We start from the raw sequence: 10,936 nt of genomic DNA, 5'->3' as shown, positions 1-10,936 counted from the left end.
CGGCAAGAATGCTTGGCGTCAAAGTTAAATGATGTGCGTTTTGATCTGCATTGTGCTTTGTAGCTCTGTGCCTTTGGTAGCCTCCTCTTGATTTGTACTTTTTTCCACAGTCGCTGCACACGATCTCTGTTGATTCGACCTGAAAACGAAAAAGTATCAAATCATAATTCAATAATATTGTAGTCTTCAGGCCTCGACTTTCAACGATCTACTGTCACTGGTCTTTTCCTAAAGACACATTTGCCCATATCGAGTTTGTTGTTGTCGTTGCATACCCCGTGAAGTCTTCTCAAAACAAAGTATAATCGGGCAAATTCAGCACCTAAAGCATCCAGAGCACTTCTGCTAAAGAAATTGAACGCATTTTTTATGAAATTGTTAGAGTATAGAGGGAAAAGAATCATTGAAACCGTCGGATCAATGTTTTATTTACTGTTTTTTGGTTGGCGTGACAGCACAGTCGCGTACAACTCCGTAATTCTTTTGGAAACAGACTAAGTACGGGTGAATGTTTATATAATTGGCACTTACTTCACTAGCAACAGTTGAAAATTGTTCCTGTAGTGCTTCATCTTCGTCAAGAAGGTCTAAAATTGCCTCAAAATCATCGCCGAACAAGAATAAGTCGTCTCCTGCATCCGCCATCTTTGAAAGTTGTGCACCGTCGCGATCACGTGACAGGTACGTTAAACATCAGAAGCGGCCCTATTGTTTCGAGCTTTGAAGATTGCCGAATGAAATGGTTCACCTCTCATTTTTCTTCTTCTGTATGTCTTTTGTCGATGCTTTAATTTTCTTTACATTTTAATTAGATCAGGCTATTGTATTGACGTTTTTTGTTTCTAAGGGGATCACTTGGGGTCCTCTTTTAAAAGACATCTTGTGGTCCTTAGACCACCTGCTAAGCTGTCTTTTACACCGGCAAGAAAATATGATCAGTTGATATTCTCATGACGCTGGCTAATTGTGGAGAAGGCCTAAGAAGCTCATATATTTCTTTCTTTTTATTTTGCTTTGAATTTTGGACAAATCGTAAAATGAGGTTGATAAAAAAGGTTGGTTGTTACTTACTGCATACAGAGACATCACAAGCCAAATGATGACGGAGCACTTTCGCGTTCGTAATAACGGGTTTTCTTAATGTCTCAACGACGATCGTCACTCCTAAGCGTTCTACAAAGCGCATAAACAGGATCGCCTTTTAAAAGTTATATTCAACTGTACTTGACGTTGTGTATTTCCAGTTTCCTATTTTACGTTTCAAATTTGCAACCTAAGCACCTCGATCTCGTTTAGATTGATTTGTTAGCCTCGCCAGTTTCGCTTCCTTCCAGATGACTCAATTTTCAATTGCAGTGATGGATATCGCTTCTACTGACTCAAGTTGAATGTTGAAAGTTGTTATTTACAGACCTCTCAAGAAAAAAAAAACCAGACAAACTAATTAATTCTAGGTCTCTCTTGGTAGCATCCATAATTTACATAACTAATGCTTGTTTATTAAAAACACTTGCCACTGACAAACAGTGTATGTAAATTTGATTGAAGTTTACCATCCAATCGAAAAAACGTGTTCTTTGTGCTCTAACTTGAGAATACAAAATCATATTAAAGAAAGGTTATTCCCAGTAATTCCACCTCAGTTACCCGAACAAGTCTGAACGATACCTTGTGTCAACGGTTACAGCGATATCAAAGCATTCTTTACATGCCACGGTTGTGATTTTCACTTTGTTGCCATTTGATAAAATCGAAACTGGAAATATCATCATCAATATCTAATTAGTATTTTTAACTAAGTTTTTCACTTAAGTCTTTTTCAGGTATTTCAGTTTGGAAACTTGTCCTAACAAAAACAGTTGCACGTAATCTTTGCCATCAAAGCGTCCGACAGATGTCTCCGCACATCTCAGTTTTATTCTGAAATAGTTCAAATAGTTTTACTGCTTTAATAACTGCAGTAGCTCCCGTAAAGATGTGTACTATTAATCGCAAATGTTGTAAGTAATGCAATGGGAAACAGATCCAACAATGAAGTGATTAAAATGCCATTGAGTCCTTTTATAGAAAACTTATCAAACATGAATTATCCGTGCTGCTTCGAGGAGAGATTACAATTGACGAAGTCATTGGGGTGTTAAATAACAACCACTGTATTATGATTACGTTGTAAAATTAAAATCATACTCTGTGTTTTATGAGTTTCCTCAGAGTTCTCTAATTTTTGGCAAGTTCTTTATTGAAAGTTAATGAATCAAGGATTACCATGGCCATGTCCCTTCCTCACAAACCAAGATTCCGCCGCCTGAGACACAAAACTCGATTAGTGTTCTCAAAATACCACGTATGCAAATATTAATATGGCCCATCACTCCAGTCTACTTTGATTTTGCATCTGACTTCTTGATGAAGGAAAATAGTCATCGGGTTTTCTAAATGGTTTATTTTAAAGTCACCTAGACATATCATACATACTTTCTCCGAGGGAATTTTAAATTCTTTACTATTCTTAACTCGCCACAGTTGTGACAGCTTGATTTCCACTTTAAATCAAAGCTAATTTCATTTTCATTTATGCTTAATATACCTAAGGAATGTATTTCATATATTTCTACTTTAAAAGCTTGTAGTAACGAAACAACACCGGAAGGATCGCCATTGCAGAGAAAGTAGTACTTTTGACTTTGGTTCAAATTGTTTTGCTTTAACAACTGCTCATGCAGTAGTTTCTTTGGATGCATACAACTTATTAATTAACAGAGTTGAATCATCGATTTCAACGCATCTATTAGAGCAAACGCAACGATAAACGAAACAAAGTAAAATTCGATTGTAACAGAGATGAAATGATCATTGAAAAGTCGGTCCTGATTATGTGAAGGTACATACATCTCCCAGGAAGGAATTTCAGTCAGGAATAATTTGCGCCACTCCATCGGATGAGAGGATGCCAGTTGTTGCACGAGTAAACAAGTCATTAACTAACAAATCCGGTGAACTGATTAAATTATCAAACTTGACACGAATATTGTTTTTGGTTTGTGACATAAACAAAAGGTTTTTTTTGAGGCAACGTGTCGCCGCCAGTTGATGTACTTTGTATCTAGGATTACCACTTTCGGTTTCAGAAGAACTTTGTCTGACAGCATCAATTAAATCCGTCATTCGTTTTTGATAAAAGAACTTTCATCAACCATTTTGAAGAGTCTGTACTTACCATTTCAAATTTCATATGTCAGCGACATGATAGCCAACCGCGTCAAAAAGAAGGAAAACTTGAGACAGATCAACTCAGAGTCAACCTCAACAGACTCGTTTGCTGTATCCCATCAAGCCCTTGACCTTGTAACAATCTAACATAGACAAGCAATACCACAGGCGGCCCAAGCTCTCTTTGAGAACCACACAAGGAACCCAATTTGCATATTTATAAGGATTTGTATGGGATTTTCTACAAGATATCCACAGAGATAGTTAAAAGTGAAAATATTAAATAAAAATGGCTTACCTCGTTCCATACGTGTGCCGTTTGCTCCTGGTGTCGTTATTTTACCGATTTCACTTGATTTAAGCAGTCTTTTGCTAATCCTGGTTTTATACCACATAAAGTCTTCTCTTTTCTTCTCCGGTTAGCTCAATGGATAGAGCGCTGGACTGTTGTGCAGGAGGTGGAGGGTTCGAGCCCCAGCCGGACCAACACTCAGGGTCTTAAAATAATTGAGAAAAATTTGTTACCTTTCTATAACATCAAGAAGTGGTTAGATATTCTGGTCTTCTCGGATAGGGACGAATAAATGGAGGTCCCGTCTCCTGCAGGGTCGGAGTAGGAGACGTTAATTTCCCACACACAAGATTAACGTGTGGTGGATGTCCTCCCCTGGGGTGGGATGGGTGGGAGGGTGGAGTAGCACGTATGGTTCGTATGTTCCTTTCTAGTCCTTCCCCACTGCAAAAATTAATGCAGTGAAAATGGAGTAAATTAAATTAAAATTAAAAATTAAACTTACATTCCATCACAAACTATTTCGAAAAAATTTTATTTCTCTGAATTGAATTAATCCACCCGTGACCGAGGCCGGTTCTGATGTTGTTATTTGAACAACGAGACAGACTTATAGCCACAATAAAATTTATTTATACAGGAAAGTACACAAAGAGAAAAAAAGGGTGATTGCAATCAAATCCTCAGTAAAATAGGTCACTAACTTGGGGTTACACTGGAGTTACTTTTTGTGACCAAGAGGTCCTGAGCTTGTAAGTGCTGGTCTTGACACTGAACTACTGAATTAAACTAACTAACTGTACTTCTTTTATAAAGAATCGAACAATAGCAGGAAATTCTTATGATTTTGAAGTTAGGTGTGATAGTGTGACCTAAAGGAAATTTATGATGCAAATCCTGTGTAGGATGATTTGATTATCACAGGAAATAGTTTCTGCAGATATAATTCTAAAACTATGACGAAAATATCGCAATGTCATGTACAATTGTCAGCCTGGTCACACACCGGCTAAATTTTATTGTTGTTACTTCATTATTAATTTATTAATCCTTTTTCCTTGCAGAGAAGGAATGGATACTTACATCGACTCGATCACTTTAAAAGTTATTTCGTAGAGAAAAGTCTCACTTAAAAAAAAACATATTGGGTTCGCAACGTGCTGCAGGTAACTAAAAAAATCGGTTCGTTCATTAGACCTGACTACTCAATTGTGAGTACGACGAATATCAAAATTCCCGACTCAATCTAAGGGTTTTTTTAAACTCAGGTCCAGGGCACATTCAAATGCCATTGGCCTATTGCACCCAGGTCACGCTGTAAATCAACCGCGGTAACTAATCAGGATATTAAATACATATTAGCATGCATAGGTCTAAAGTTTTTCAACTCAATTCTAAACGGTGGCTTTATGTGAAACTCGTTAGTTAGCCGAAGATCTCTCAAGTTACTCAATTTTTTTACTCAGATAATATACGTGTAGTTATTTTTAGCGCGGTCGGGTCCACTGGTCCTACTGCACCGAGCACTTTTTTTTTGTCTCCAACAATTGCAGAACAAGATCCAAGTTATTGTAACTACTCGCAGTTTCTGCATGCTCGCGTCCAAGCGTCTTTTCCTTAATCGTTAGAGCTCGCTCATAAAAGACGTAAGCCTGATCTAGGTTACCAACGTCAAAATGAATACTGCCCAAGTAAGTTGTCATGCGTGCGCGCGCAACTTCAAGTTCCTCTGGTTCATTCCCTTTAAGCGTAATCTCTAAGGCACGTTCATACAGCTCTTTGGCCTGTTTCAAATCATTCCTGGCACGACATACATCACCCAAGTTGCTGTAACTAGACACTACCTCCACGCAGTCTTGTCCTAGCTTATTCGTGTAAATGTCTAACGCACGTTCAAAATGCCCGCTGGCTTGCTGAAGGTCACCAAATTTATACTCTATTTTGCCTAAATTTTGGCGAGTGATCGCAACATCAATATGCTCAGATCGCCGCCTTTTTTCGTGAATGCTAAGAGCACGTTTATAATGTTCTTTGGCCTCTTGCAGTTCACCTAACTCATATTGTACTTTGCCAGGGTTTTGGCAGGTACGCGCAACATCAATGTCTTGTGCAAGGCTACAAAACTTTTTGGCCAGTTGTAAATTACCTAACTCATAGATTTGCCACTTCCAGGATTACCAGTGATGTATAAGTAGTTTAGACGATTCTCGTTTGCTCTCTTTAGTTGATCCAGGTCTTCTATTATGTCAGCAACCTCATCATCGCGAGTTGTAATTTCGTGGGATGGTTTAGGAGGAAGAATGCAAAAGGAGGAAATATTATCTTTTAGCTGAACTTCAAGGACCTCTCGCCGTTCTTCTGAAATTTCCAGTTGTCCTTCAACTATGTGGTGCTGTTTCTCTGATTGCAGTTGTTCTTCAACCAACTGACGCTGTTTTTTTGCCGTCTCTAATTCGACTTTGGTTTCTTCGAGTTCTTTTTGAAGGTCCGCACATTTCCACTTAATATAAGGTTTTCAACTTCTTCTGTCTGAAAACTTCTCTGTTTACTGATTTCCTGGACTTGTGTAGTAGAGAGACCAAGTAACCTAAATGCAATCTTTACCTTACTAATAGCAAGTTTAAACTAATTCAGACGACTGGCCCCAGGTAAGTGGGCAAAGTTCTCGTTGCGAAACTCTTTAAGATCATCGACACTCGATTTAACTGTCGCGCTCAGTCCATTACCGATAGAGTCAGAATAAAGGATTGCAAAGAATAGCGTTGTACAATCCCATACCGCTCTATTTCCTTTTTTACAGTTTCCAATAATCGAGCATTTCGTATTCGGCTACGAGGAGATTCGTTGTTGTAGAAGTCCAATCCATTTCGTATGAGGGGTGACTACCGCCAAAAGGGCGGTATGATTAGGGGAGCTGCTCTGCCTACTAAGGGATCCAGGAGTCCGTTTGGGGTTGATACTCTTTCTAATCGCTTCAAGGATCTAAGTCAATCTTTTTCAATTGGAAAAGGCCAAATATTTTCACCTTTCTCTAAACAACAAGTGAAAAGCCATCCTTTAACTCAAGTTGGCATCCTTTAGGAGTAACAAGTGTAATAAACCAGTCTCTGATAAAGGTTTATCAATCAAAAACTGCTTGAAAAGCAGCCCAATTCCCATTAACTGCAAGTTCTTTTCTATTCCTTATTTCACATAACCCATAATGGGCAAGTATATCTTGCCAAACCCTTCAGAATCAACAAATGACTTCAAAAGGTTTGAGCCTAATTGTTCAAATGGAAAGGGGATTGTTCTGATGGTGTATATTATTCTCTTCTCTTCAAGTCTAAGATTTTCATTTTTGAAACACAAGAGAGGTTTGTCTTTTAGAGTCAAAATGTTTGACCAAAAGTAAGGAAAAGGACAAAGGAAAAAAGACAGGAGTTTGGTGACAAGAATTCACTGTCAAATACATGATTAGTGAAAGCACTTCATATGCACTTGTGAGAGGACTCAAGCCATTTCTTCCAACATTGTTATATTATCAACTCACTTGTATATTCTTAACAAACAACTACAAATTTGTCAACTTACAGGCTTTGCTATAATCAACTTCAAAATTTTTTACCCTACCCAGCTTCTGCTGACTTGAAAGGGTAAGAAACTTACAAAGAATATGTCAAGCTAAGTAAGGTGAATTTTTGTGTCATTCATAATTTAGATTCCAAGTACAAATAGTTCCTTAACATGATGTAACATGATAACACATGCAGGTCAATTTAATTCAAACAGTTCAAAGTTTTTAACCATTCCCTTATTGTGTGTGATGATATAATTAAAAAACTGCCCACTAAGTAATGGCTGGTCATCGAGTTTATGGTTACATGACAAATTCTGGCCCTTTAGGGAAAGAAATTAACTTTTAACTGCTCTTAGCAAGGCTTTTCTTGACAACATCAAATAATAATCACTCATAAGCTCTGAAAAATGAATAAACATGTAGCTTATATTTCCCTTCTTACATATATTTAGATCTGAAATTCAAGATACCACAAAACTTTTTAGAAAGGGTTTCAAAACGGATCACATGATTCAGTTTAAATGCAGCACAGGTAAATATTGAATATCACCATCCAGATTCCCATACAGGTTTAGACATGGCTCTTCTCTGCGCAGATCGATGTGAATTACTAGAAATCCTTGAGCTCGCTACACTTACAGAATCACCAATCATTAAACTGGACTCACTGGAAGAACGTGACAGGTGGGAAACACTTCCTGTTGTGCTTTTTGCACTGCTTGGTCGGCTTCTTGAGGCTGTTTTTGAATATTGTTTCTGCTTAATATGATCTTTGAATAATGAGTCCCGTGATAATGTCCGTGTTGGTTTGACTGTCTGAAGCCTTTCAAGTAATTTCTGAAAAAAAAAAACAAAACAAAACAAAACACATTCAAAACTGGGTAAGTATGAAAATGATTCAACCCTGTAACTCCCAGAGGTGATTCACAAGTAACTTCTCCCTGTAATATCCATATATTATCCATCAAACCAACCTCATTCCCAGGGTCTCTCTCTGGGGAGCGGGAAGATGAGAGATCCTAGGAACAAGGTTGCCATCAAACAGGTCAAGAGAATAAAATATTTATCACATTTAAGTTGTCATCTTGATCTGCCACAAACTTCTTATAACTCATTCAGAAACAAATGTGTAGCCTCTAGAGGAGAGAATTAACAATCAGTTCTTGGGAGTTAAAAAGGTTAACATGAACTGAGGTAGTTTAAGATTCAGAGTTTACTTAATCATATTTTCAAATCAACATTGATAGGTTATTAAGTTAAACAAAGTCCAAAGTGGATAAATTTTACTGGCTTTGAGTAAAAATGTTCTGGATTTTAAGCAGACCTCTGAGAAAAATGTTGAAATGAAATTCATGACTGATATAAGACCTGAAATTCACATCCTTTGATGCTACATATTCCTGTGAGGCCTTCATATTAAGGTTTAACTCCCCATCAAGGAGCACCAAACTCTCAAAACCTGAAATTCAAAGACCTTAGACTTGGAAGCACCTTCCCTGCTCTAAAAGTTGTCAGTGGACTGCTATGTTCCAGTCTCTCCCCTTTGATCAAAAGTCATGCAACACCTTGAACTAATGCCTTTAGTGCTTATTCCAACATAGTTCAAATATTTGAGCAAGGGGGGGAACCCACTTAATAATAATTAATTTTCATTAATAATTTCTTATGCAGGTGGAGTACTTATTTTTTTTTATGTTTTGGCCAATTAGAGAGATGGTGATTCAAAGGGGGCACTAATGTAATAGATCATCATCATGGTGATTCACAATCAAAAGAAAAATGTTAAAATATTCAACCATCATTCACTTGTCATTTAGAATTTTCTTGATTTTCCCCTTGTACAGAAAAAATTATCAAAAGTTTTTTTTTTCATAAGGATTTCATAAACTTTATGTTTGGTGAATGGGATATTTATTCAGTATCTTTAAGAATTGTGATTTTTCCAAGGAAGTTGGCACACATGTCGTTTTGATGGAACAAAAGCCAGTACAGACCGTTGCCAACCATTATTTAAAAGTGTTCATCAGAATGAAAAAGCAAACAAATCAACAGAGGCAATCCATATTTCGTTGTTCGTTGTTTATGCTTCTAGTGAATCGTTTACATTGCGAAAAATTCTTAACTCTGACAATTGCAGTTTTCATAAAAAACTGAGCAAGGCAGAGAAATAACTCGTCCATCTAACATTCTACAGGTTTTAATTTAGTGGTAGAATGAGATATCTAGGCGTATTTTTGTGTACACAACGAGTGGTGAAACATGCGTCAGTCTTGCATAATTAATTCATCACGTAAAGCATCTAGTTTTCAAACATTATCGTTGTCAAATATCATAAAAGAACTATTTGGCTAGAGGAAAGAAGAGAGTAATCGAGAAAAGTGAAGTACAAACAATAAATTAAGTGTGTAAATTTTGTCTGTTCAGAGTTTCGTTTTACTCTTTTTTTAACTTGTAAGATTTGTCAAGTGTGATAACATCAATGAACCAATACTACAAACACTCCTTGTCCAACTAACCTGATTTTCCATATCAACTTTTCTTTGGAACCTGTATCTGTTGACCTCAGACGAGGTTTGTACCCGTAACGGTTCTGAAACGAGTTTCCTTGGTTGAGCAGACTTCGGTCTACCTCTAGTTCTTGTAATTTCTTTTAAAAGTCTCTGATTTTCTCGATCAATAGCATCCACTGTGGTATTGCTAAAAGACATGTTTTTACGATCTGGAGGCCGAGGGCGGCGGGATTCGTTGAGTTGTACAGCACTCTTTGGCCTCGATCTAGACGCTGAGGACACCGAGGAATGTCTTGACACTGAGGACACCGAGGAATGTCTTGAAGCAGTGTCGTCGAAGTCTCTGTCCTTTTGAATACTTTCCAGATCATTTTTCGAAGTCGGACCTCCGCGGCTTTCCTCTAATTTTGATCTCTCGGTTGGTTTTTCATTCAATTTCTCGTTTATATCGAGAACGGCTTGAAGAAGGAGATTCAAATCTATCTGATCAGAATTAGGAAGCAAAAAATGCTCCTTTCTGAGACGGTCGTCGGTTTTATCACGACATTCGCTCCCCGTAGATCTCCTACGATGAGGCTTCGTGGACGCCATGTTCCTTTTCGAACCGTCTTCTTTGGTAACGATACGTCAAGTTTCCATAGTAACTGCCAACAAAGGGCAGAGTTTTTCTGGAGCCCAGACTTCTCTCGGGGGGCAGGATCTGGGAAAGCGGTCGCACTACATTCGTACAGCGGTTTCTGACTAACAGCCTTCTTGTGGAAGAATTTCGTCGTGGCATGGAGGCAAAGTTGAAAGAATATGGATGGTGGGCCTTATGTTAAATTGTTGAATATCCATTATCCTGCCATATCTATTTTTGCTCGCAAACACGCAGCTTTGCGCTTAGCTTTTTGCCTTGTGCGCTTGTTTTTTTTTATGCTCATTTAAGCGAGAAAATAGAGAAGTTGCGGTTTTTTCGTGTGCGCCTCACGCTCAACACAACCAGATCTGCTGCGCAGATCGTCTTGAAAGCTGTTGTTGTTTCTTTCGATGAAACGATTATTTCGCCTTCCAGGTTTCTCTCCTCCGAAGGGATTGCAGAGTGTGAAAGGGTTTGTAACAAAGAGAAGCCATCTTTCCAGGAACTCTTAAAGGCAGCCCGTAATGTGAGTATTGGAAGCCCAAAATACGTCGACGGAAATATAGATGAAGCTACTGATCTTGTTATTGCTTCGTTATAAGATTGCTCTTAAAACTGGCTGCCTCCTTGCTGTATTAATGCAGTGTTTTAATGGTGCTAGACGGAGTTTACTTGTCACAGAGGATTTTAGCCACTGCTCATTAAATATGAACATTTTAAAGTTTAATGCTCTCATGAATCGGCTT

The 10,936-nt window shown here is 38.0% G+C and overlaps 4 protein-coding genes across 5 annotated transcripts in view; 1 reads left to right on the top strand and 3 right to left on the bottom strand.

Moving 5' to 3' along the window:
* The window catches only part of LOC111335808 (uncharacterized), a 2,995-nt gene extending 1,350 nt beyond the window's left edge, over positions 1 to 1,645 (bottom strand). Inside the window, exons 1-2 of the mRNA XM_022941800.2 lie at positions 532 to 1,645; positions 1 to 139 (exon numbers count right to left, since the gene is read on the bottom strand). The exon at positions 1 to 139 is cut by the window's left edge and continues 1,350 nt beyond it. Of these exons, the coding sequence (XP_022797535.2) occupies positions 1 to 139; positions 532 to 645 (253 nt within the window). The 5' untranslated portion in view covers positions 646 to 1,645. The remainder of the gene's footprint in view (positions 140 to 531) is intronic.
* The window catches only part of LOC148722841 (uncharacterized), a 15,801-nt gene extending 12,430 nt beyond the window's left edge, over positions 1 to 3,371 (bottom strand). The window contains exon 1 of the mRNA XM_088732165.1: positions 3,218 to 3,371. The gene's annotated coding sequence lies outside the window, so the exon portion shown is untranslated. The remainder of the gene's footprint in view (positions 1 to 3,217) is intronic.
* Positions 3,372 to 7,460: 4,089 nt separating this feature from the next.
* Positions 7,461 to 10,202, bottom strand: LOC111328612 (cilia- and flagella-associated protein 97). The gene is made up of 2 exons (XM_022933084.2): positions 9,578 to 10,202; positions 7,461 to 7,898 (listed from the first exon to the last, which is right to left on the bottom strand). Exons 1-2 carry the CDS (start codon positions 10,160 to 10,162, stop codon positions 7,608 to 7,610), a joined length of 876 nt encoding a protein of 291 aa, XP_022788819.2. The 5' UTR covers positions 10,163 to 10,202; the 3' UTR covers positions 7,461 to 7,607.
* Positions 10,203 to 10,251: 49 nt separating this feature from the next.
* Positions 10,252 to 10,936, top strand: part of LOC111328630 (uncharacterized) — a 15,222-nt gene continuing 14,537 nt past the window's right edge. The window contains exons 1-2 of one of the 2 annotated variants that reach the window (XM_022933107.2): positions 10,252 to 10,376; positions 10,626 to 10,716. In XM_022933107.2, the coding sequence (XP_022788842.2) occupies positions 10,348 to 10,376; positions 10,626 to 10,716 (120 nt within the window). In that variant the 5' untranslated portion in view covers positions 10,252 to 10,347. The remainder of the gene's footprint in view (positions 10,377 to 10,625; positions 10,717 to 10,936) is intronic. The other variant, XM_022933106.2, reaches the window with a different exon arrangement.

Source organism: Stylophora pistillata, chromosome 9, assembly GCF_964205215.1.
Source record: "Stylophora pistillata chromosome 9, jaStyPist1.2, whole genome shotgun sequence".
Taxonomy (NCBI): Eukaryota; Metazoa; Cnidaria; class Anthozoa; order Scleractinia; family Pocilloporidae; genus Stylophora; species Stylophora pistillata.
Note: the sequence above shows the minus strand (reverse complement) of the source record. Positions and strands in the feature narration are given on the sequence as shown.